We start from the raw sequence: 27,232 nt of genomic DNA, 5'->3' as shown, positions 1-27,232 counted from the left end.
AAATCAAAAGAATTACAGTTTTCTTCTCGGCGGCTGTCCAAGGGCTTTAACAAGCTCATTCTCGGGCGACTTTAGAAACTTTCCTCAGCCACGTGCAATTGGACCGAATCGATGAAGGGGATAGCGAATGGCGAGGCCTCATGGGAAATGTTTGATGGGACAAGCGGTCCAGATAAAGAATATTATACTGAGCTCATGATCATAATCTTATACTATCAAACTTTGGAGGCCTAAAAACACTAGAATAGAGTGCCTTTGTTTAAAACGCTGAAGTAATGTGTCTTATCAGGACAACAGAACAAAAGCCAATAAATAAGAAATGCTGACAAATAACTGGACAAACAACAATTCTTCACATAATATTTTCACACATGAACTGATTGGAAATCTTTTCTGGTTGGCAATAAAGGGTCATTTTACAAATTGATCAATTGCGTAAAGACCAACATGAACTCGTCGGGGCAGGCCGACGCCCAGGAAGGATGCTGTCCATCACTGTGTTTCCAGCGCTGTTCATTATTTGGCGATATTTGCTGTAATAAATGTGTTCAACACAAAAGTAGTTTGGACTTTATCTTAAACAACCAAGCTTACCGTACTATAAAAGTACCGACGGGGCGGGTTCCAACACCGGTTGACCACCATTAGATCAACGTTTAAAGGCAGACTAAAGGGCTTTTAAGACGTCAGGTTCAATCAGAAGAGCAGATATACTCTCCTCTACAATGGGCAATGGGGAGATAAGTGAAGAACCGGAGCTGCTTCAGTCCAAAACCATGAAAAGGTTGTAAATATGACAGAAAAGGGTTGGATCGTCAATTGTGCTTGGTGTTAAAAAGCGTTACTGCATCTGTCTTTTACACGTTACAATCCCCGTCCTTCACACACTGATCTAATAATAAACATGGGATAACACGGGGGTGACGGAAAAGAAAAAAAAGAAAAAAGAAAAGAGGTGTGGGTGTCGCCTGTGACGATAAAGCTGCTTATTCTTTCATCGCGGGCGGTGCTACGTCTTCCCTGAAGAAGACTTGCGTAGGGAGATGAATAGAGAGGAGACAAAAAAAAAGAATGCTGTGAGACGTGGCGGCCATGACGGCACAGCCATGACAGTGCTGTGATTAATACCCCTTGTAAGGTAAAAATCACCTCTCAGAGCCCGGGGACATCGCGGAGCGAAGGTCACCCGGCTGCACAGTAAATCTCTGAACCGAGAGTCCTGCTGGAGGCGAGCATTGCACCACTTCCCGCTACCTAGGACTCTTTCTTGGCAGCCAGAAAGTGGCAGCGGGGCTCTCTGCTGCAACCAATGCTAATGAAATTCCCATAGATGCCGGGGCTCCAGCGCGTGCTGCAGTGCAGTGCAGATAAGCACATCCCCAGCGTGCGCCTCAATCCCACAGCTGCGTGCCCCTATCTTACCTTTCCCAGCAGAAAAGAAGTGAAGGCAATCATCACACACAGTGGGGGGGGGGGCTATTGTTATGGAATGCTGCAACATGGCGAAAACTGGACCGCTGTGATTCACAATTCAGATCATTTCTTCAAACATCATCAAAGAGGAGAGTGATGCAATCTCTCAGGTCCGCCTGTACAATGCCAATAACCTGTGTTAAATAGGAAAGGCATGGGAGTTCTTCTGTTGTTCACACGCCGTCTAACAGGTTGCAAGTTGGCCAATTGCTCTCGCTTGTCAAAATAAATAAAATAAGCAAGCACTTTTAACCTGAGCTCCTTAAGGAGGCAAAGCAAATGCATACGGTACGGTGTAGTCAAGGTTAACGTTTCCCATTGCCTTCCTGGCGCTATTACCTTCGTCTGAGGCCCCTGTTTACACGATTTCAAATGAAAACGCATGCGTGCAGAGATCAATACAGTTTAAACAACAGCAATGGCGAAAACATGGACATTCGTATGGACAGACGATGAAGTTGTCCCGGGAGAACATGGACTGGGAGTCATGACACTCTGCAGGCAGCCATTGTTGTTGTTGTTATCCATCTACTCCCACATGTGAAAATAAACTATTTACTATCCCCATGGTGTGCATGTGCATGTAGCAGTTGGAGTTTCGTCCTTCCCACATGAGAGGCCACTTTTCAAAAAAGTTCCACCTGGGGAGCCGTTGTGAAGAGGCTGCATTGTCAGTGGCTCTGAGCATACGACACAATATTACTTTGAAGACGTCCAGACAGAGTCTCGACGTGAGATTAAGAAGAGGAAAAGAGTAGACGGATTAAAGAAAATCTTGCCTATTACATGTGATGCACCACGTCGGTCATAGGAGGCTGTGGAAAGTCCTTTCACATCTTCCAGCAAAGTGAAGCGTTTGGGACTCTGCTCTGTGGTGAGTCCCAGCATGTGATCGAGGATCGCTATAAAGTCCTGTTACGCACTTGCTCGGGCTATTTTGGGTCAAAAGTGATGGGAGGGGATAAAGGAGGATGAGGTGATAACATTGAATGATCTGGAGATTAGGGTTACAGTTTCCATTCCTGTAGCAACAGTGGCCTCGTTTCACTGCAGGGTTTTCAGGCACACGCACACGCACACGCACGCACGCACGCACGCACGCACGCACGCACACACACACACACACACACACACACACACACACACACACAAGAGCTTGTTCTATTATTTCCCTCTCTGTCACTCAATCAACTGCAGCTACAAACATCCATCAAGGCGACTTGTTTAACCGTATACACTCAGATCATGTAATGAAATCAAGACGAAAGTGTGCAAAGGATTTACTTTTTTTTTTTTTTAGGTTGAAGCTAAATAGAAGAAACTTCCTGGTGGATTTTTTTTTTCTTTCTCTCGCTCTTGTTTTGAAAGCAGAATGCATGAGTCACTCAGTGACTCATTCAGAAGGACATTATATACAGCGGCGCTCGGGGACTCTCTTTCTGTTCCTCTCTTTGAGAGAAGCACTTTAAAACCCCTCCTCACCTTCTCTTTGGAAACAACGGATCCACGCGTCCTTTAAAGACGTAAAACAAAACGACAGGTATAGTCACAAAACAGCGCTCCCTGAAACCTGCCAGGCCTCTGCTGCCGCAAGTCTGAATAAAGAGTGCTCAAGCTAACACACACACACACACACACACACACACACACACACACACACACACACACACACACACACACACACACACACACACACACACACACACACACACACACACACACACACGTGGATAATGCGCTGATGTTATTCTCTTTTCAAATCACCCGCCGCGCATTTCTTCACATCCAAACACCATATGGCTGCTGTCACACTCCAAAATGGCGGGCTTCCCGCCTTGGGATGGATATCTTTACTGCGATTGGCCGTGGTTAAAGAGGTGCGATCATGTTGACTGATGGCGGGGGGTGGGACTGTTTGTGAAAACAGCACTGTGGCAGATCCTCAAATCGGTTGCAAAATCGTGTATCGATGCGCAATCTGGTGCAAAAAGTTCCGACCAGCGCACAGAAAGAGGGGAAATTGAGCATTAACTGGTGGACATGCAAGAATGCATCAGCGTGACGCATCCAGAGATGCTTGTGATGGAAAGAATGACCAGGAGAAGTGTGCGTGCGTGCGTGCACCGGCGCACGCATGCTAAGCCGTGCGAGCGCCGGTGCCATGTCAGTGTTTATCTATTTCAGCTCAGCGCTCACTCGTTGAGAGGGACACACTCGTGTAGAGTGGCTGCTGGGTAATCGTGTGAATGGAGATCAGTCAATGGGCAGAGCAGGCGAAGCCCCAGTGCATGTTGGGAAGCAGCTCTAAGGCGGTGGTGGTGGTGGTGGTGGTGGGGTGGGGGGTTGTTGAGGTTGCATAACGTAGACATGTGCTTAACGGGGTCAGGATAAACAAACAGGGATCGATGTCATCATCGTCGTCCTCATCAGATCAGTAAGGGGAGACCCGTGGGATCGGTGGCCGGGTCATTAAAGGGCAACACCCACATTTGTCCTTTTTTTTTTTTTTTTTTTTTAAAGACATGTTTCATCTGTCAAAGTTCTCTTTTGGTTGCCAGTGGGAAGTTCTAAAAGGGAAACTCGTCAATAAATCTGCAAATCAGGATCTGGCTGAACAACACAATGCAAATGTATCGTTAGTGAGATGTCAACGTCAAATCAAATTCAAAACAACCGGAATTTTAAATAGGAAAGAATGGTGATTAATTGCAATACATTTGTAGAAATCGTGCAACTTAACTTAAGAAAACGTTTTAACAGGCTTGAGTGCTTTATAGCGGTCGACCACAGGACGGAAGTCAAAAACAAGGTCAACAAACCGCTTGACTTCAGAAACAGACGAGAAAGAGCACGTGAACCTGAACCTATCATAAAATCTTGTCGTTATCAAGGAGCTCATCGAGATTAATGCATATTTATCTAATATGATGCACCTCTTCTTACAAGTTTTCCAAAGTTTTGTTAATTTCCAATAACTGATAATGTCACCAGCTTCACTTCAGTTTGAGAAGTGAAGCTTGAGATCACGAATTCAGGAGCCACTGACTCCAATCTGCCGCTTTATGGGCGATGTGGGACTTCATGCAATCGAGAAACAACACCGAGGACTAAAATCAGGATATTTTTGAGCTGAGGTGGTGTTTTCATTCCAGTTAAAGCCCTCTCTTGGGTTTCACCCCGAGTTGCTACTGCCACAGATTATTTTCTGTTGGTCAGGCATTTTATTTTAGTAAATCACTCCCTGGAAGTGTTTTAACCAACAGAACAAAGAACTTTTACTGAATTAAATGACCTGCTTTAACTTTATTTTCGCAATTCTGTTTAAGCCACAAAAATGGTGTATATATGCCAAAACTATGTATGTACTACATACTGCATTATTCAGCTAGTAAATCAACTTTTATTCATTTTAATTGGACTATTACACTAAAAATCAATCTTATATTGCATAAAGACTGAGCTAAAACCTAAAAAAGAAGCCGATTATTTGATTTTTAGAACATTAACAAGCAAAGCCATATAATTTTCATGAAAATCCATCCAACTCAGAGTTGCAGGGGAGTTACTTTGCACAAAAGGCAATGTCGGGTCACCAGTACATCACAACGTGAAGACAAAAATAATCACACACACACACACACACACACACTCACATTCACACCCACTCGTGGTTTAAAGTCACCATTGAACCTCAAACACGTGTTTTTAAGGAGGAACAATCTGACGCATGCACAGGAGCATGCAAATGCCACACACAGATCTGTCCTTTTCATAAATAAAGAACTCAACATCTTCGTGGAACACCAACAGATCACAGATCACAGCAGATCAAACACCAAAGTGAATGTGACATGCACAAAAAACAAACAAACAAAAGAAACATTTTGCAGGCCAGACAAAGCAATCGTATTACTGACAACAAGTGAAAGTAAAGCATTTAAGGCTGCAGACATTTAGAAATGTCAGTACATCCCAGCTCGTGCGATGGCGTGCGCCCGTGCTTCCTCGCATTTGCAGGTGAAGACACGTGTGGCTCTGTTGACTCCCGGCTCAGCACTTTGTCACCACATGTATCCTCTCACACTAAAAATAGCACGGGAGATTCTAAAAAGCCACATCAACCATTGTCATGTGGAACCTCTAGCCAAGGACAAGTATATATATATATATATATATATATATATATATATATATTGAGAGAGAGAGGTGTGTGTTGTGTGTCCTGTCACCAGTACATCGCCCAGAAAATGACGACAACAGGCAAACAAAGAGATAAGGAGATGCCCACGCACACACAGACAGGGATAATGAATCAATATCGTTTCCATTAGCAATCCAGGGGAAGCAAGACACTGCACCATAATTAGGGAACACTGCAGAGCTCGTCTCCTCAAACAGCAGATCAACATGAACACACACACGTTCTCCTCTGTCCCTGATGTGAGAGCAGTTATTTTATTTACTTATTTTTTTTGCATGACCTCTCTCTGTGACAGGCGCCCGATGACTACAGATGACTTGGAAATAATATTCTGTTATATCATCAAAGACAAAAAAAGCATCGTGAGTTTTGGGGGGGGGGGTAGAACAGGAAAAGCCAAGTGACGGTTTACATAATGACTCCGCCGTCATACTGCTGATGTCAAAAGGATAGAGACAGGAGCAGCCTCCACAGATGAAATGACTGGAACATGATGCAAAAAACAAAACATGAGGGAACAATGATTCCTATGTGGAGCAGAAAATCTCCTCTGAGTTTAAACGGTTACAGTCTGGATGGCATTTCTGCTGCCATTTTTATGGGAATTGCATAGCTGCTGCTGCCGCTGCTGCTGCCGCTGCTGCTGCAGTGCACAGAGGATGTGAAAAACAGATTTGACAGGATTACATAATCCCAGCAGCCTAAGTCACTGAGGCCTATAGGTGGGCTACCTGCTGTCTCCAGTTATCCATCTGTCTTTCTGGCCGCTATTATGTGTAGAGTTATTACTTTGCAACAATCTGATGGGAGTGCAGATAGAGCATGCAAGGAGACCTTCGCACTGCATGGCGGCGGGTCTTTGTTGTCAAAGGATGCTGATTTATGGAGGTGATAAAACCAGAGCAAAGCAGGGCTGCGGTGAGGAGCCGGCACAGACACGATACCGAGGGTTGCACTGCATGAAATGGCTGCTGTAAAGTCACATAAAGATTAATAATATTCACATTGGTGGAGTTAGCTCACAGCAGAGGGGGGGCGATATTACAGTGTTGTGTCTGCAACAGTGATGGAGAAAGCTATAAAAAAAAAAAACAACCTCCAGGCATGAAGCAGACATCATATTTACAGACATGTAGTGTGGTGGTATTTTTTTTTTCTATCAAAACATGAGACTTGTAATCCTATTGGAAATAGCATTGGGGTTTTGGGGGGGAATCTTTGTGCCAAACAACATTACCCATGATTCAACAGTGAAATGCAGCCGATTTGCCTCTGAAATGGACAGTTGGTGATGTTGTAGTGAAATACATAATGCTTTAAAGCCCTGCGCCAAGATGGACATGTGTCATGTGCGTAAAAGTGGATTTACGCGTTAATCACGCATGACGCATGGCTGCCTAATGGAGCTGCTCGCATCCAGCGCGCGTCATGGCCGGAAATAAATGCACCGTGGATGAGTAACGGTTGAAGAAATGATTGCCATCCCTCTCCTCACCTGTCCTTTTACGAGGCTGGCGGCAAACTGCCTCATGACCGCCTCCACCGTGTAGGCGCTGGACCATCCGCGGGGGGTCAACAGCTCCATGCATATGGCCCCGCCGTCCAGCACGTAGCCGTTCTCCAAGCGGGGCGTCAGGACGCGCATGAACGGCGGCGAGAAAGGGAAATTGTCGGGAAAGGTGACGTTGAGCAGAATGAACTCGGTGCTGGTCTCCTTCATGTCCTGCCAGAGGGCGGAGTCCTTATCCACCTGGTGCAGCTTCACATTCCAGTCATACAGGTTGTCCTCCACCAGCTCCACCGTGATGAAGTTGTCCCCTAACCTCCTGATCTCCTGTAGCTCCTTCATCAACCTCCGCGTCCGGACCTGGGTGCAGTGTTGCCGGTGAGGCGCCAGCGGTGGTATGGAGGAGGCGCTGGTCCCTTTGCTGCCTCCGCTTCCTCCTCCTCCACCACCGCTGCCACCACCACCACCACCACCACCACCTCCTCCACCACCTCCCGTCTGCTGCTTCTCCTTCGCATCCTTGCCCTGCTTATCCTTGCCGGACGGCTTGTCCTTGCCGTGCTGGTCCAGCTTCCTCGCCTTAATCTCCGGGGTGCTCAGGATGTTGGCTTCGTTGGCGGTCTGACAGTGTTTGTTGGCGTTGTTTTTCTGGTTCCCTTTGGTCCCCTTTAACGAGCCCTGGTGGTGCTTTGGGTCCTCGGTGTCTCGGTCGTGCAGACGGATCAGACCGATCTTCCGCAGTAGGGTGGCCATAATTTTTTTTATGGACTTATATTTCTCCGCCGATCCCCCCGCACAGGGGCGAGATTCACCCTTGTCTTGTCTCCGAGTCCGGTCCCGCTCGCAGAGGCGACCTTTATCGATGCCGATTATTAACCTTGTTATAGCGCAATCCCCCCTCCGATCACTGCAGCCTCAGGACGAACACAACCGGGGAGCCTGCGCGCTTTTCTCCTCAGTGCATCATCTCGACACTGGAAGCGAGAGGGGGGGGGGGGGGGCAGCAAAACAGACAGACAATAAATACCAGTTCGGGTGAATTCACGCAACAATAGAACAAGAGAGATCGGTGGCATCCCATCATTTTTTTTTTTTTTCTAATTCAAGTGGACGGTCATCATGACTGCAGTAGTTCAACGATAGGACGGTGCGTTACGCAGAAGCACCGAGGTGATCTCTACTGAAAGAATTCATTTTAGGCACAGATCGCTGAGAAAACTAACAAATGTACTCCAGGAGACGGAAAAAAAATAAGAAACGTCGCCTCCGGGATTGACTATCACAGAACGACTATGACGCAAAAGGTACCAGACTATAACGCAATGAAGACATTAGATTCCTACAGGATCATGAATAACACATAGACATAGCTGTTCGTGACGAAAATGCAATAGATCTGCTGTAATTTCACACGTACTAATGAATCAAGAAGGGAAAGCCCATAAACACACAAAAAGATCTCGACACTTTAAGTGCTGTATTACAAGGACAGAAGAGAATGTCCTGGCTTTATCGCATTCTCCTGCCCACACAGCCCGATCCAACGCCAGCAATCCGATCTTACCGTGGACTGAAGAAAACTCCCTTATTTTATATCCGCGTTTATGTTCCTTCACGCGGATGAACACCGGTCAAGCCGTGCGTAAAAAAGACGAGGGAAAAAAAAAAGAGGAAACACACTCCACCATCCAGGAGATCTGCGGCGAGGAGCGACTGTGTATGTATGTGTGTGTGTGTGTGCGTGTGTGTGTGTGAGTGTGCAGCTGCGGCAGCTCCTGCTTTAATGCAGCCGAGGACGAGCCAGCCCCCGGTAATCCTCCTCCTCTCTCTTTCTCCTCCTCCTCCTCCTCCTCCTCCTCCTCCGCCGGTTCGTCCTCACCGGCACTGCGCTTCAGAATAAAACCCCGAGGTGAGGGCGCATTCCAGGTGAATAATGCAGAAGCATTCCTGCCTCTGCCTTCATTGTTGTCTTTTACAATAGAATACAGCACAGATAAATTCAAATGGGGCCTATACTGCAAAAAAAACAAAAAAAAACAAAACTAGAGGTTCGCACAGATAAATTCAAATGGGGCCTATACTGCAAAAGAAAATGCTGAACGCTGAAGGCTGAAGGCTGAACTATAAAGCTGCCCAAACAGAATGAAATAAGTGGCTGATCTTTGATCTGTGCCCTTGCAACTCCGTGGTAATAGATGTATTTGTCTTGCCTTTCACTGCTTTGCTCTCCATGAGGTGCCTCTCCCATCCGCTTTGCATGGGACTTTTTTTTGGTTGTTTTAGTCTTTTTGTGATTTATTCAGAAACTGTTAAAGACGTAAAATGAACACAGCATAGCAGTCATTTTATGAACAAGCTGTATATTTTGGTATTGGAACAGTTCAAATCTGCTTTAGATTGTTCTAATATAGCGCAGCGGCAAAGAAGTCCGAATAATATTAAAGATTTGGATCATTAATGTGTGAATGCCTTCAGCATTCACATAATATAATATAATATCATATCATATCATATCATATCATATCATATCATATCATATCATATCATATCATATCATATCATATCATATCATATAATATAATATAATATAATATAATATAATATAATATAATATAATATAATAATAAAAGTTTTGGATCACGAATGTGTGACTGCCTTCAGCATTCACACAACAACACAAAAAGGATTTTATAGCATTTTCATGCACAACCACTAACCAACATGAGCATGCAATAAAGGGGTGCAACCTTAACAGTAACTTTTTTTTTTTTAACTCGATACGTGCATAATTCTCATTTGTCCACGTAGGCAGCATATCAATGCTAATTGAATAATTTCACCAGGATTTGATGACGATTGGATCAGCTGGATCAGTTCATGAACTGATAAAGCCAGGTCCAGCTGATTCAATTTGCATTGAGTTGCTAGTAGGTACTGATAAAACACTCCACCCCCACATATTGTGAAGCACATGGAGTTTATACAGAATAAGAGGCTGCTCTTCACTGAAATTGAAGCATGATGTTGCTTTTAGACCTTGAACAGCTACAATGTACCCACATCTAAGGCATAGTCATTGGGTACTACTACACAAAAGTAATGACATATGCAGGAGTAACATATACATCTAAAGAGAATGAAAGAAAAGACAGTGGCCGGGCGGTGGCATCTGCTCTTTTTGTCTTCACTTTAATGTCCAAACTGCAAGAGCTCCAGGCCACTGTGCCTTACCATCGCCATGGAAGATCACACCAATATGTAACGCCTGAAACGCGGATACAAGGAAAGACGAATCGCTAACCTTTCGGGTTCACACATCGTCAGTTACACTAATTTGCTCCACACAATTTTCAAAAGATCAGACCGTTTTCTGTCTGAGCATGTGGCGCTGACAGGACTCTTGTTATGCCAGCATGTCTCTGCATGCATATGAACACTTCCGCTAATGATGTGATCGAGCTTCAATCAGCAAGAAAAGCCCATTTAATCTCACTGCTCATATCCCATTTAGTGATACAAACCTTTACATCCAATTGCAGTGCTTCAATCAAAACAGCCTCACTGTTCTCCTTCATTCATCCACCTGTTGTCCTACTTGAGTCAGACTTGGCCTGAGATTTTTTTTAGCATTATTATACATGAAGGATCTGCCAAATTACATTGGGGACAGTTGGTGTCTGGTGCTTTTGGATGAGGTGTAAGAGACCCGCAGGTCTCAGCCTCCAGCAGCATAATGAGGCGAATGTTTTAAGGCTCTTCTTTTATGCGAAGTGGGACTCTGTGTATTGAGCATAAAACTGGGAGAATGACTGAATGATTATGACTGAGGTATTATTAAGAGCTTTGACTGTGAGGAGAGGTTGTTAAAAATTCACTTCTCTCCAAGCTCATAACAATAATCTCACTGAAGCATCTGCTCGACTGGGTTCTTCTCAGAATTCCTGAACATAAGTTGCCGGAACTCTCTGGCCTCAAAATAAGACAGGCACAACAAATTAACTGTAAATGGCACCAGTTTATTTGTGTCATGACCTTAAGTTCCATTCCTCATTCAAGGGGCTTGTCACACATCCAGGAACAATTCAGTGACTGTATTTTATGTTAACATATAATTTACTTACAGTATGGCAGTCATAGATGGCTTTAAGAAATATGCAATAAATAAATAAATTGTAGAAAAATAAATAAAATATATTGTTTAATGGAAACCCTGAGCATCTAATAGTGTTGTAAGTCCTGATTTAAAAAAAAAAAGAGTGTGTCAGCAGGAAATTTGTTTGTAAAAGCAGCTCGTTTCTTCTGACTCTGAAAGGCTTAGTAAACCTCTTCCTGAGGACCTCAGGGGTCTTCGTGTTTCATATTCTAGAAATAATTCTGAGATGTATTCAGACCTGAGATCATTCGAAGCTTCATGGACCAGAAATAAGATTTTGACATGAATCATTTGACACCCAGGCAGCGAGTTGCAGAGTTTGAAACTCATGTGTAATGTGCTCCATTCTCTTTCTCTGAATCTTACTTTATTGGATGGTTGGGAAGTAATATAGTGTTGTGTAACAAGGCATTCATGGTTTAAAAACAACATTGTTCCCATTATTGTTGGAATTTTTGCAATTTTAATGCTGACAGTGACTAAAAAAAAAATGCTGTTTCAAACGCATTGACCTTGAAACTATATATTTGAAATGACCTGCCATCACAACAATATTCGTTTTTGAAAAAAAAAAAAAACATTTTAGCATTAGTAGTTGTACTGAATGTTTTTAAAATAAAATATTTATTAGTACTTATTTAAGGTTGATTATCTTTTAAAGATATTTTAATTTCTCTATTTAATCTATTTGGAGCAATGTTTTTTTCCTCTGAAATTAATATTCTCTTCTCTTCTCTTCTCTTCTCTTCTCTTCTCTTCTCTTCTCTTCTCTTCTCTTCTCTTCTCTTCTATTGGACTATGGCAGAACGACACTTTAATGCTCCCCGTGTCACGTTACGGCACTACGTCACAGGACCGTTGCTGTGGCAACACAGGCAGCATCGGCGGTGACTGGCTGTCGTGGTGCCGTAAAGCGTCTCGGTGCTACAGGGTTCTCCGGAGCTAACAGTAAACAGCTCCTCCACCAAAAAGCGATTCTTCTAAACTGGGGGGAAAAAAACCAAACCCTCAATTAAATTATTCTTGTTGAGTTAAAATGGCAGAGAAGTTCGACAACCTGGAGGAGCACCTGGAGAAGTTCATCGAGAATATCCGCCAGCTGGGGATCATCGTCAGTGACTTCCAGCCGAGCAGCCAGGCCGGACTCAACCAGAAGCTGTGAGTCGAGTTTCCTCCACAGACACTCCCCTCATTTTTTTTTTTTTTTTAAAGTGCACACATTTAGAGAAATAACCTCGACCTTTTCTGCTCAGAAACTTCATGATCTCCGGACTGCAGGACATCGAGAAGTGTCGACAGCAGCTCCACGAGATCAACGTCCCGCTGGAGGTCTTCGAGTGAGTCCCTCCTCTCTCCACGACTCTCATAACATCTCTGTTTACACTGTTTCACTTTATTACCTCCGCAAACCAAAGTTTGGCCGAGACGGTTATGTTTTCCTCTGCATGTGTTTATTTATTCATTCACTGGTTCGTAGGTATGTGTGCATTTTACCAGCTTTTTGGCAAAAACTACTCCCTCGAGTCGCATGAAATTTTCAGGGATGATTTGATTTTACTTTTTTTTAAATAGATGTCGAAAGTTAAGCTATTGTACCGCTTCACAGAAAAAAAAAATCTGTAATTTTAAATTAGTAGTCATTGATACGTTTACAAAACGATTTGATAGGATCATGCTACCATAGTAAGGAGAGATGCTTTTTAAAACACTGATGAAAGTCTTGTCAGAATGAACACGTTGTCATTTAAGCACTTCCCGTGCGTGAATGGATCTGGATCCACGTCTGGGTGAGAGCATTTCTGTGTAGAATTTGCACGTTCTTCATGTCCCTGTGTAAATACGTTATTTTGTTTTGGTTAGGAAAGATGCCTTATGGCCTATATTGAATAATCTGCAACTCCTTTGTAATCATAGTCTGAATGATGGATGGTACATTGTACTATGGCAGCAGGTCAGGTGTGCATATAACCAAGACCTGTGATACCTGAACATTCAAACGTCCTGGAAAAGTGGGTCCCGATGTGCTTGATTACAAACTTCAATTGTAGTTTGGAAGCAGCACAGATGAAATATGGGATGAGAAGAACTCTGTGTCTGCATGGGATCTTTGTTTTCTTTGTGATTGAGGACTGGAGGATACCTGCGAACCCCTGGTAGATTTACCATAACAATAAGCTACTTTTATTTTGGAACTTAATGGATGTCCCGTTTCATCGTGTACGTAAGGCATTACATATTATAGTTAAACATTCTAAAATACAATACATTTTTATACTCGCGTTGGCTTTTACCAGATAACTGCACCTGAAGTGCAAACATAAATGGAGAGTGTGTGATTGTATATTTCTTTGCTCAGAATTCAGGTGTAGTTCGCTAATATGTGGAGCTCTTTAACTCCGAAGAGAATCCAATATCTCTTTACTTTGTTCCAGAGCTTTAAATGGCCTCGTCAGCCTCTGTGTCGCCCCGTTCAACGTGCTGAAAGTGCTATCTGAGTGATTCCAACAACGTATCTGGGCTCCGTGGCTTCGTCACCTCACTGTCTGACATTGTTCCTCGTGTCTGTAGATACATCGATCAAGGCCGAAACCCGCAGCTATATACCAAGGAGTGTCTGGAGCGAGCCTTGGCCAGGAACGAGCAGGTCAAAGGGAAGATAGACACCATGACGGTGAGAGATAAACCAAGCGTCAACATTTAATGTGTGCCATTAAATGGTCTGTTTCTGAATGATGGATAGAAAAGTCCTTGGGCTCGATACGTTTTGATTAGATGCTTTGTCCTCACGCTTAAAGCAGATGTTTTAAAAAAAAACAAAAACGAAATAATGAATTAGTAAATCAACGTTTTCCTTATCATTGCAGAAATTCAAAAGCCTTTTAATCTCCGAGCTCAGCAAAGTTTTCCCCGAGGATATGGCTAAGTATAAGGCGATACACGGAGAGGACGCCCCCTCCTAGTGCCTGCTGCACCGCGACCCCTGACCTTCGACCCTGTGACCCCTGAGACGACAGCCTGACCGCAAAATCCTCTTGAGAGAATGCGACAATACCCTCTTTTTTTTTTTTTTTTTTAATTTGTGGTTAAATATCGTGATGCTGTTGGTCAGTTTCCTGTCTACATTTCAGCTTCATGTCCATCAAGAAGGTTCAGAGGAGGAACAAAAAAAAAAAAACCCAACAACTCGATGCACTTGGTCATCACAACCATGTCCACATGACTTTTTCCTGCCTGTGTTGACAACATGGACTTTGGATTAACAGCAGAACATTCTGAAGGAATTTCCCCCACCACGTGTACATACACTATTTATACCCTCGACTTTTTTACAATGCTTCCTATTCATCGAGCGACATTCATTTGTACGGCACGCAGTTTGTAACTTCCTCTGTTTCTATGAAGCTCAGGTTTCCTAAGGCCACGATAAGAGAATGAAGATGTACATTTAAGGTCATTCTGAGCCCGATCATAGTCAGAAACGAGTCCACTCTTTGTTTCTTACCAGTTTGTATCATGATGTTTGTTAATAAATGAACCTTTTTGGATCGAGCCGAGGCATTTGTTCAGATTTGGTCCACACATTTCTGTATGAAAGGATGAGATTGTGACGATTGGAGGTCAGTGTGACCTGAAGAGTTGTGAAACAGTCTCCTTGAGTCGGGAACACACCGCCAGATATCAAGACCTCAGTTCTCACTACGTACAGTTATATGGGAAGTTTGAACTCGCTTCACCTTATCTGTGCGTACTATGAAATTGAATCCTGGCAGCACCGCTGTAGTACTGGATCTATTTTTGTTTCTTCACATCATGATCTATGGAACACATGTAAGTTGTACAGAGAACCTTCATCTCTTGCTATACACAGTTTCCGTACAACACTAAATTATTCACATGGATACAGGGAAACGTTGAACTAATGCAGAGCAGAGCAGCTTCCAGCACTGTGAAATCTCCCTTATAACTTCAATCAGCAGGGGGAACAGGATGAAAAAAGAGAAAATGATTATGATTTCATAGACAAAAGTGGTGAAATAACCTCAAGTAGTTACTGAAAAAAAAAAACATTGTTGCCCTCAGTGAGGTCATGAAGTCAGAGATTATATAATTTGTGCCATTTTGAATGGAATAAAGTAAATTAATAACTTCCCAACGTGTAATGTAACCTTCATTTGATTAAATTGAAGTGACATCAGTACGTGGGAGGAAGATGCTCTATAATCTGAACGTCAGAGGAGGAAGATGCTTTTTAATCTGACGTTAGAGGAAGATGCTCATTAATCTGAACGTCAGAGGAGGAAGATGCTTTTTAATCTGACGTTAGAGGAAGATGCTCATTAATCTGAATGTTAGAGGAGGGAGATGCTCTATAATCTGAACGTCAGAGGAGGAAGATGCTTTATAATCTGACGTTAGAGGAGGAAGATGCTCTATAATCTGACGTTAGAGGAGGAAGATGCTTTATAATCTGATGTTAGAAGGAAGGTGCTCTACAATCTGGATGTTAGTGGAGGCAGATGCTCTATAATCTGATGTTAGAAGGAAGATGCTCTACAATCTGGATGTCAGAGGAGGAAGATGCTCTATCTAATTTTCTGGACACAGAGTCAACAGCTCTGCTGCCTCTTTTTATTTGTGAAAAGTAACTGAAGCTTCTGTTTGTTTTGGGGCCCTTTTTGTATTATTACCAGCACTACCTATAAGGACAAATCTACAGTTTTCACTCAACTTTATTAAGATTGCGACAAATATTGATCAGCACCTGGAGGTTGTTGTTGAGGAGCCCTGTGAGGGACTGAAATATGAGTAAATGTGTCAGTGGGACACCAACAACCGTAACCTAAAGGGGCCCGATGACGAATCTGTGAAGGTTTTGAGGCCATTCGGCTCAAGTACCGCTTCCCGCTCTGGAGGCCGTCCTTCCCCACAAAAGAGTAACAGGCGCCGTAACACTGACGCAGATGCTTCACATACGAGGCAGGAGTGCATCGTATGTGGAGCATGTATATATACAGCATTAGTACCTTTTTCTAAGAGTCGTGGAGGTTATATACTCATCTTTTTCTTCTTGGTTTTTTTTTCACCTGAGAATGAGTGTGGTTTGCAGAGCTCACACTTGCTACCTGGAAACTAGTGGATTCCTTGTTGTTGGCCTTGTCATTGTTTATTTATTCTGGATTTAATTATCTAAGTACACACTGAACGAACTGGAGTCAACTTTTGGCTCTTCCCTCCATCACAAAAGAAATTGCCCATCCCAGGTACATTGGGTACTTTCTTTTTTATTTTTGTATTTCTATGAACCAATTTCACCAGCCAGCTCGTCTCACAGCTTGAGTCCTGGTCAATGAAACGTATTGTCGCCTGGGGGGATAGTTTCAGGTACAACCGGCCAATAAGAAAACGAGCAGCTGAGCTGGTGAGAAACCCGCCTGGATGTCTGGAGCCTCGACTCTCGCTCCTGAGATCACTCCTTCACGCAGGCTTTATTGAGTCCAACAATATAGTGACAGTGGCTTCCTGTTTATCTGGATTTTCTCTGTCAAATTTCAGTTTGGGTGTTTTTCTGTTGGTGTACAGGTTAGGTTCTTTTGTTTGTTTTTATTTTTAATTGTGTTTGCCGCTTTACTCCCAGTTGCATCATTTTGCACCCATTCTGTAGCAAGAGACATTATTTAACTTGAGAAAACTGATGGTAGAAATCCTTTGTTGTCGTGCTTATTGGATTTTTGACCCACACTTGATCGCCGTCTTTGTTATTGAAGCTCATCTGTGTTTAGTTTAATCCTCAGCTGGGCTTCACAGTGGACTGCGTCTCACTAAGTCATGCCAATTTGTCTGCAAAGAAATGCAGAGTCACAAAATAAAAATCCTTAAGCTGCTTTACTTGATTGGCCAGTGTAATGAAGCAGGTCCATTTTGCTTTCCATCACTAGCTTAACACCAAATGGTAACCAGCCATTCTGTGGGCTGTGCAGAAGCTGTTGCCATGTGGCCTTAATTTGTTTTTCTTTCTTTCTCATTCTGTCCAGGGCAGGTGAATAACCCAATGTCAACATGACCTTTAAAGCTACAACATGCACGTCAGTGGGAGATACAGCAGCTAGGATTACAACGGAGTTCTCCTTGAAGGGTTAAAGAAAACATAAAAGGGAGAAATGTAGGTCAAAGACAGTCGTATTCTCTCCACACCGACCAGATCCATCGCACTCCAGAAGCCTAAGCCAAAGCCTAAAAGGAGACAAGTGCATTTGTCTGTCCGTTTATTGTTAGTACATTAGATAAATGGCACTGGAGACCCAACATGTTTACCTTCGACTGAATGTTGAGCTAAACTGTGTCCGGGTCTGATAAAGCAAACAAACAGAGCCATTTCTGTCTCCTTCCCGTTGATTGTCGGGAGCTCCAAAGCATATTTAACCTTCAGAGTGAAGATGACACAACTTGTTTTGTAAAAACATTGTTGATATGGTGAAATGAATGCTCTTCAATGAGGAACTTCTGATACGCTGATTGTTTCAGTTCAGATGATTTACTTACTCGGATGTAATCTAAGGACGGCGTGAAGAAAACATCACATCTCTCTTTTAATTAAACTGTCACACTTATCACTTCGAACTACAAGAAAAAAATGGTCCTTCAACTGCTGTGTAAGGGAATCAATGGCGAAATAAAAAAAGAAAGTGTATTTTATCGATCCGCTCTGGGAAATTACCCCTCTGCATTTAACCCGCCTGACCCATAGTTACCACGCGGAGCAGTGGGCTGCCAGGGTGCACTGCCTGGGGAGCGGTCGGGGTCGAGGGTCTTGCTCAGGGACTCTGTGGCAGCCTGTCAGCGATGGGATTTGAACCCTCGAACTTTTCATTGCGAGTACCTTTCTCTAACAGCCACTGCTCAAGAGCTAAATATTGATGGAAATTATTTTGTGCATTTTTGTAAGCATTGGGAGCGTCAACAGAGAGGCTCATCTGGGTCCTCTGGTCCATCCATCCATCCATCCATCCATCCATCCATCCATCCATCCATCCATCCATCCATCCATCCACCCATACATCCATCCACCCATCCACCCATCCATCACTCCATCACATGGCTATTAATGTAATTGCTGTAGGGATTCTTCGGGGGATTTATTAGTGAAGTCTTCTATACAGTACATCCATGCGTCAGACAAGAAATCCTTACGCCACAGTCACGATGGAAACGACCATCGCCTGCCCGTATCTATTCTCTCTTTATTTCTAGCCCTTTTTCAGCGTTGGGACCTGCCTCTGTGCCTCTGGATGACGAACATGCTCACTGCGGAGAGTCACTGCGACGCTGGTCAAGGGCATCCCTTCAATCCAATAACGCAGCGATTCAGGAGAATATGAGAAAAGAAATGAAATGCCGATTCCGGCCGGTTTTGTGTCTGCGTCTGCACGGCGTGACATTTTTGTTCGCAGGGGTGACACTCTGTGTGTGGAAGCGTGTCGTGATGCCTGAGTAACCAGGGGAGGGGAGGAAGAGGGAGAGGCAGAGAGTATTGTACTGTAAATGTGCCTCTGTATAAAGTGCTGAGGTGTGCTGGGTGACTCATGCGAGGTGACTGAGTTTCCTGACGAACGTCCTCCTCTGTTGCCTTGGTTGCCTCCCCTGTCAACGGGTGACACTTTCTCTTCTTCGATGGCATCTCTCCGTCAATCCCCACATGAGCGGAGATGTGTCGTAACAATGCGAGCGGGACGGATCAGAATGATTCATGTGGAGGTGGATCTTCTTCTGCCGTTGTCGCTTGTCATCGCCGTAGACTTGGAGGGCACTTAATAGCAGGACGAGCGGGTTTATGTGACACTCTGGGTGGAGTCAATGCAGTAATTGTCAGGTCTTCTCGCTGGAAGAGCTCACGGTTCTTCAACTTCATGGTGTAAATGCTCTACAAAGTGCTTTTTGACAAACGAATGCGCCGTTGACTCGGTAGAGGATCAGGTGATCTGTGTAGATGGTACATTTACTCCCCTGAAAAAAATAGAACGGGGATAATAATAATAAAAAAAGAACTTGTCATGCAATTATTGAGCATCACAAGATGAAGACATGTACTCATACATTCAACCATTTCTTAAATCAATTGAATGAGGCCAGCTGGACTCGGTCACATGGCCTCCTTCACTGTTATTTGTTTGAAATGGCTGACATGCTGGAAAAATCCTGATTTTAGTAGGAATTTCAATACAACATGTGTAAATTGAGTTTAAAACTATGACGGTTTTATCGAAACCAGTTTGGGATGCAGATGTTTGTTATTTTAAGTTTTCTGATTTGAATCCCACTGCTTAATACATACAGTGAATATTAACTTGGTATACGCATTAGATATACTTTATCTGTGACACATTAAATACATTTACCATATACAACCTCTGTCAATACTGTATGAAGATGCCAAGATACACACATATCCACACACTCATATCATAGTTTTATAAACCCACCTATACTGGAATCAACGTCTTTATCATTTCTGCAGCTTGCTGAGGATGTCTTTTTCAAAAACAAACTAATATAAGGGTTTATTTAATATTCGTGCTCACAGCAGGGTTCAGCAAACACCGGAAATCCAAGAGGGTTTGTAGATTAAATAGACGAAAACAAAAAGCTCAGACCAAAAGTAATGCGGGGGGGTCACAGATAACTCATTGACAGTTACTGCCAGATGGACAAAAAATGAGGCAGAAATCCAAACCAAAACACTCTTACACTCTCTTTGACATCGGTTGTTGAAGTTTTGTGAAGGTACCTTTAACCAGTAAACCTCAGACGTCGCTGTGTGGACACGCTTTTAAAAATGCCATTATGCGTATACAGAAAAAAAACCCTGATTCTCTGATGCGGTTAATCGTTGTATTTCAGTGTTAGAACCTGTGGATAATTTTAGAACTCTATTTTTGTCTTTCCAGAGAGTTTTAACTTGCTCCAGTCTTTCGCACGCTGCCAGCAGACTGTTTGGCCGAGCTGCCTCGTGGATGTAACGCAAGACATCCTCCCTTCCCTTTTTTTTTTCTTTTTGCACCCTTTTGCGAATGCTTTGTGAGTGTCTCGCTGGAAATGCAGTTGAAATGTAAAAATCCTCCCGTGCCCTTGGGTTGGCGCAGGCACCACAAAGGCAGGGGCTGCTTGCCTTTGATGCTATTAGCATAATGTCTTTCTGATGCTAATGCTAAGTGCCTCGGACTGACCGCTGGAGCTTACGTGGCCCGCAGCCGTGAGGGGCTTACATGGCTGCCGATCGCTCGCTCGCCCGCCCGCTCGCTCACTTCTCGCCTCCCGTATTGTGACGGCGGCCGTCTTGCCTCGGCTTAGCGGCAGTCATTCACCTCCTCAATGAGGGTCAGGAGGCGGGCCCCCTCTTCCTTCTGTCGCCTGGGTCACCATGGAAACACCCCTCCCATCCGCCATCACCCACCCTGTCTCTCTCTCCTCTCTGGACAATGCCCTCTTTTGCTGTGTGTGTGTGTGTGCGTGCGTGCGTGTGTGTGTATGTGTGCGCGTGCATGCGCCGTATGGTGGATGTTGAAAGTGTGGATGTGTGCTGGGGTAATGGCTCCTGTCTCATCACAGCTGATTTGTGTTGGTGAATCCATCGTCCTCCGGGGGCTTCAGATATGAATTGTAAAACACATCGCAGCAGGAACAACACTCCTACGTGCTTCTCTCTGAACATCTATTAACTCCACACACACACACACACACACACACACACACACACACACACACACACACACACACACACACACACACACACACACACACACACACACACACACACACACACACACACACACACACACACAGCGTGAGTGGAGTCAGAGAGCCATGCTGCGGAGGTGAGCAGGGCCTGATTGTGTTACAAACAATAATGAGACACACTGTGCAAAGGCCAGCAAGCAGCAGTTTGTGTGTGTGTGTGTGTGTGTGTGTGTGGGGGGGGGGGGGGGTGGGTGGGTCCTGCACAAATGTGCATGAGGCCAATAAACTGTAAATCTACCCGGTGATGTCTGCTGCACACTGCAGCTCTTCATTGTCACCGTCAGAAGCAGCGACTGTCCTATGACACCTGAAATCAAGTGAAGAGATCTCCACCGATAAAAGTTTATATCTGTGACATATTTGCGCTGCGCAAATGATGTATCCTTAATTAGCACAATTATCACGTGAAGTGTTAGTTGAGGGCCAGGCGACAGATTTTTTTTCTTTCACAAATCACCCAAAAGCATTTTTACACACACTGAAAAGTTCATTTCCACGTCTTTGTAGCCCAACTATCGACTTTTGCACCTCGGCCTTGTTTTCTCTCTGCTGTTTTTATGTGCAGTCGTGACGATTTGCTGACAAGCTGCAAGAGTGGGAGTGAACAAGACAGGAAGAGAGAGAGCGAGAGAGAGAGAGAGAGAGAGAGAGAGAGAGAGAGAGAGAGGGTGGTTATAATTTCCCTCTGGTTTAATTATGTGAGCCTGCAGACGGCCCGACTCTTTCTCTCCTGTCGTTAAATGTTAGAGGTGAAGATGTGAGGCCTCTGTGTGTAAATTATATGTGTATGAGATATTCTTACGCGCCCCCGCCGCGTGTGCTAATGGCGTGCGCGACGAAGCGGCAGTGCTGAGCGGGGAATAGTCCCGCCCTTCTGTAATGTTTAAACCGTGCTCATTGCACCTGCAAAAAAAGGGGGGGACATCAATCATTTTCATCACCGGCTGTCGGCGGGTGATTACACAAGTCAATGAGCCGTCATATTCATAGCTGTGATTTACTGTACGCCGGCTCCCTCTCATGCAGTGTGTATGACTGTGAATTTCCAAATAACTAAAAAAAAATAAAAAATACTGCACGGGGAAGACGAACGGAGGAGATTCTCACATTTCTTCTTTTTAAGGTTGAGGGATTGCCTGTGGCTGGTGTGGCCCGGGGCTGCGAGTGTTCAGGACGTTTATGCGAACTCTGCGGGGTCTGCCCGGGTCTCGTAGCCCGCAGACATATCAAACGTGAAAGCTGTTAACCAAAAGGAAATTAAGATCTTTTTTTTTTTTTTTTTTACGGGTGGGTGTGGGTGTGGGTGGGGGGGTGGGGGCTTTGTAGAGACGAGGGGGCTCAGATGCGGCTAATGACATCAGCGAGCGGCTCAGTCCAATTAAATGTCTCAGTCAGCCGGCGGCGCACAATGCCAGGATCCTTGAACCGGCCAACCCGAGCGGAATGTGGCCATTATTAATGTTATTAATTTCACCTCCTCTGACATTAACCACTCGCTATCAAAAGGCCGCAGAGGCGGACTGCTGCAGCCGATTGTGTTTCTGGAGCTTCTTGCGTGTCGGCGTCAAGCGAAACAAAACTCACAAGAAGTGCTCCTGAATGGCGCGTTGATGGAGCCGCAATTACGTTAAGTGCTGCTTCGTCTTTGTTTCGCCGGCGCATTTTAGAGGGAAACATTTTATTTTAGATGGCAATTAGGTCACGGAAGGGTCACATTCAGGGAAGAATGGTCAAATTAGAAGAATACACACAAAAAAAAAAAAGACAAAGGACCTGATTGACAAATGCTTTGCAGGTACAAAAACAAAAGCTGGCTGACGAGGATGCACAGACACACACATGCTGTTAATGCTGTTGATGCAAACTAAATGTGAATGCTTTCATTGCAATTTTATTACAATTGCATGTCGAGGAGCAGAGGTGAAGGAAGGCTCGTAGGTCAGAAGGTTTACATCAACTTCGACCGAGGGTTGCTGGACCCCGCCGCCAGTTTTGGATCTGACCTGAGCAAACTACTTGGGAAAAATCTTGAAAATGAACTTGTTCTCCCAGATGATTGGTCCCCAGGAACTTGTTTTGTTGTTGTGTATTTTCCAGGATTGTGACAGGCTGGCATGGCTTTATGCTTCTGCTTCCACTGCTCATAGCCGCTCTTCACCTGGTTTTTCATGCAGATTTGTGTACGTGAACATTTGTTTTGGAAAACCATCTGGTGGGAACAATGGTATTTTTAAAAACCGAGAGAGGGTCATTTTTGTAAATACGTATATTTCGTCACATCAAATATGATGAAATAAATGTAATAAAATGGAATTGGATTCCATTTCTGGGAAAATCAATCAAAAAAAGTTCGAAAATTGAAATTCAATAGGGTTTCCTACAACAGGAATTACATTTTAATGTTGGCATGAACATTGTTTAGTTTTTTTGTTTTGTTTTTTTAGAAAGGAAGGGGGAATGGAGTTATTTCAAGCACACTTTATTTTGGCTCAGCATTGACTGACATGTTATTTAAGTGGCCCTAACTCTCCACCTGATGGATGAACTTGCAGTTTCTTTGTTGTTAATATGCCACTGCTGCATAAAACCTTGGACCCGTCCTCACACGCTCTGCGCGGACGCCACAAAGGAGAATAGCGGTACTAGTTTAAATCACAGTTGTGTGACGACAGTGGAACCCATTTAAATGGAAACACATCCGTGTGAGATTAATAGGCGGCGTCCCAAGTGGTTGAGTGAAATGTTAATTTGTTTCTTGAATAATTTCCCCTATAGTCAGCTGCTACACATAACCTTTATTGTCCTCGGGGTGTCTCTTTCATCCCGGCGGACACACACACACACACACACACACACACACACACACACACACACACACACACACACACACACACACACACACACCCTCATAAAAGTCACAGCCACGCCCTTCTTTTGTTTCGCCATTTGGCTACAACTTCTGTCTTGTGATGTGACCCTGCAGAGATCGTCACATAAATGCCACGCTGGTGACACCCCTCCCCCTACACACGCACGCACGCACGCACGCACGCACGCACGCACGCACGCACACACACAAGGTCATCCAGTCACGTGCAGTTCACACAAACTTCCACCCACACACGTCTGACCACCGAGAAGAACAAAAGATGCTGAAGTCGACTTTACTTCACTTTGTGCATCTCAACGAGTTAAAAAAAAAAAAAATCAAACGTTCCAATTGGTTTAATTGAAGCGATCTCTTCCTACGTGAGGAGTGGTGTGGTGACGGCCGACTGGCTGCTGGTAATGAACACTTCTGTGCCCTCTTGGAGAGGTACCCCCCGGGGTGTTCCCCCGAGATCCTGCACACCCTCCAGGCTCTTTGCATCCACACGGCAAATAGGAACGCAATGTGAGCTGCAGACGGTCGGTGTAGCAGCGGCAACACTGCAGGACACGCCACAGCAATGAGACTGTTGGTGTCTTTTCCCAGGATTGGTTATTTCTAGTAATTGTGAGCCAAATTGAATATGTTTAAAACTACTATATATTCTATTACAACACTGTTGGAACTGACTAATGTAAATAGAACGAATGTTAATTAAGCTCTAATGAGAAACTGTAAGTTCAAGTGGTATGACGTTTACAAGTTAATACATAATTCAATTATATTTATGGGTTATTCCCCCAGAATGCTGTCCCAGTAACATCAAAAGAGCAACTTGATTAAGTTTTAATAATGTCACAAAACAGAGGCAAACTGACCTCGTGCCCATTTAAAATCCTCAGCTACGAGTGACGCGTCATGGGAGGGTTGGGTAAGATATCACAGGACGAAGAAATCAGATTACAGTCATGAGGAAAATTAAGTGAAGACAAAAATGTCTTTGATAATAATGATAATACCCGATGTTGTTAAACAGGTTTCATCATAAACATACACATTTCTACATTGTAAAGTGACAGCGCAATACTTTTGCTGTGTTTTGAGTTTCTGTTTATACAAACACGTTGGTTGGAGGCACTGAAAACACGACATTTTGACAATTGTAAATGGGGTCCTACTAATCACAGGGGAGGGTCTGGACACCCTGAATGAAGCATTGTGGGAGTTCTTTGGTGGGGTGGGGAGGGTGGGGTGGGGGGGGTGGTCAGGTTGATCCGGTTGTAGGTGCCAACGCTGAATACCAAATGTGCAGCAGTGTGTGTGTGTGTGCGTGTGTGTGTGTGTGTGTGTGTGTGTGTGTGTGTGTGTGTGTGTGTGTGTGTGTGTGTGTGTGTGTGTGTGTGTGTGTGTGTGTGTGTGTGTGTGTGTGTGTGTGTGTGTGTGTGTGTGTGTGTGTGTCTGTGTGTGTGTGTGAGAGAGAGTGTTAGGGACAAAACGAGGTTGCTATCAGCATAATGAGGGCAAACGTGCGAGACTGAAAGTGTGTGTTTGCGTGCGGCTGGTCACCGTATAATGAGCCAAGCAGTCTGCATTGTTTACAGCTTGTGCTGAAGTCCCCGTGGCAGCAGATGTGGAGTTACACAGCAACAACTAAAGCTCATTAATCAATGTCCAGGATTTGCGTGTGGGAGTGTGTATTCTTAATTTGCATACATGCCTATTCTGTTCTGCGTGTGTGTGTGTGTGTGTGTGTGTGTGTGTGTGTGTGTGTGTGTGTGTGTGTGTGTATGTGTGTGTGTGTGTGTGTGTGTGTGTGTGTGTGTGTGTGTGTGTGTGTGTGTGTGTGTGTGTGTGTGTGTGTGTGTCTGTCTGTGCACGTTGGGTTTGTAGAGTGTAAGTGTGAAGCAGGGTAGGAACTCCCCCGGGGTGTTTGTGCGTGCCTTGGGACGGGGTGGGGGGGTCGACACAGGAGGCTAATTTGAATCCGAGCAGGACGCCTATTATGTGACGCTTACATCATAAAGCCACTATCAGTCAAACCCCCGGATTCCGCTTATATACACACACCTCTGAAGAGTCAGCAACACACACTGGCTGTTCGATGAGGTCAGAGAGAGTTTTGTTGCGTGACTGCAACATATTACCCACACATTACACACACCTCCTCTTGGATGACTCAAGCCCACACTGCCCAAACCCACCTGCTGCCTACACTTGACTTGGCTGGTTTGTCCTGCCTCTTCTCCCTCTATCTCCTTTAGCTTCGTCCATCATGAGTTTCTTTATACATTTCACTCAAAATTAAGATTTTTTTGTTTTGTTAAAACAGCTGGCTAGATATCCATGAATGTGCTTTCTAACATCATGATTTTGTGGGAATTAAATTTAAATGTCAAGGCGGAAAATCACTGTGAAGATGTTAGATAATGAAAATAGCTTAAAAAAAACAAAGAAACAACCTGTTATATGATATCACTGATGATGACATTCATTGTTCTATGGTTGTGAGCCTTGGTTGAGCCATTGTGTGTGAAGGTGGATTTTAAATTCCCTCACTGTTTCCCATGTGATGGACTGTAGACATTCCCATTGTCAAGAAATTAGTGTGAAGTATAACAACCGAAATACAGTATATCATTGGGAAACCCACACACCACAGAAAAATCTTTTATTTTTACTCCTTTAAGCACGTTTTTCTTTCATAACTATCCAAAGATGCTTAGGTGAGATGAAGAGAAGAGCCTGATCCAAGACTCCCGTCGTAAAACCATTTTTTGTTTTGTTTTGCATCAATAACCTGCTGTGAGAAATCCACCTTTCAAGCAAGGCTCTTGCATTTTCCTCTAATTGCAGCTTCCTATTTATTAGAACTGACTGTTCTGGCATCTCACTCATTTTTGAAAGGGTCACCAGATGCTTGGAATAGATTCACCACTGATTCAGGTGCGCTCGTGAGGTGTAGGAAATGAAAATTCTACGAAATAAATGACCCAAATAAACTAATGAGGAAAAAAATGCTAATCATTTCGAATGAATTAATTCTTTCTTTGTGGCCTGGTATGAAATGATCTACAGTCCAAGGCTCCCGAGGCTCTCCTGCCCACCAAACAAATTGTAAAATATTCAAACAAAACATTGATTTGAACAAATTTCCGATGATTAGCGGACACATTTTCATCACGTATTCTCTTCACCACAACAAAGAAAAACCGTAAAAGTGTCAAATTAAAGGTTATC

The 27,232-nt window shown here is 44.0% G+C and overlaps 2 protein-coding genes across 2 annotated transcripts in view; one reads left to right on the top strand and one right to left on the bottom strand.

Annotated features, from left to right (window-relative positions):
* Positions 1–7,562, bottom strand: part of ube2ql1 (ubiquitin conjugating enzyme E2 QL1) — an 8,636-nt gene extending 1,074 nt beyond the window's left edge. The window contains exon 1 of the mRNA XM_080515671.1: positions 7,170–7,562. Coding sequence (XP_080371797.1) covers positions 7,170–7,523 — 354 coding nt within the window. The 5' untranslated portion in view covers positions 7,524–7,562. The remainder of the gene's footprint in view (positions 1–7,169) is intronic.
* Positions 7,563–12,267: 4,705 nt separating this feature from the next.
* On the top strand, positions 12,268–14,869 carry med10 (mediator complex subunit 10). Its single transcript, XM_080515839.1, has 4 exons — positions 12,268–12,492; positions 12,588–12,671; positions 13,903–14,005; positions 14,199–14,869. The coding sequence occupies exons 1-4, from the start codon at positions 12,371–12,373 to the stop codon at positions 14,292–14,294; spliced, it is 405 nt and encodes a 134-aa protein (XP_080371965.1). The 5' UTR covers positions 12,268–12,370; the 3' UTR covers positions 14,295–14,869.
* Positions 14,870–27,232: the final 12,363 nt, after the last annotated feature.

Source organism: Blennius ocellaris, assembly GCF_963422515.1.
Source record: "Blennius ocellaris genome assembly, chromosome: 20".
Lineage (NCBI taxonomy): Eukaryota > Metazoa > Chordata > Actinopteri > Blenniiformes > Blenniidae > Blennius > Blennius ocellaris.
The sequence above is the reverse complement of the archived record's forward strand: the minus strand, read 5'-3'. Positions and strand labels throughout refer to the sequence as shown.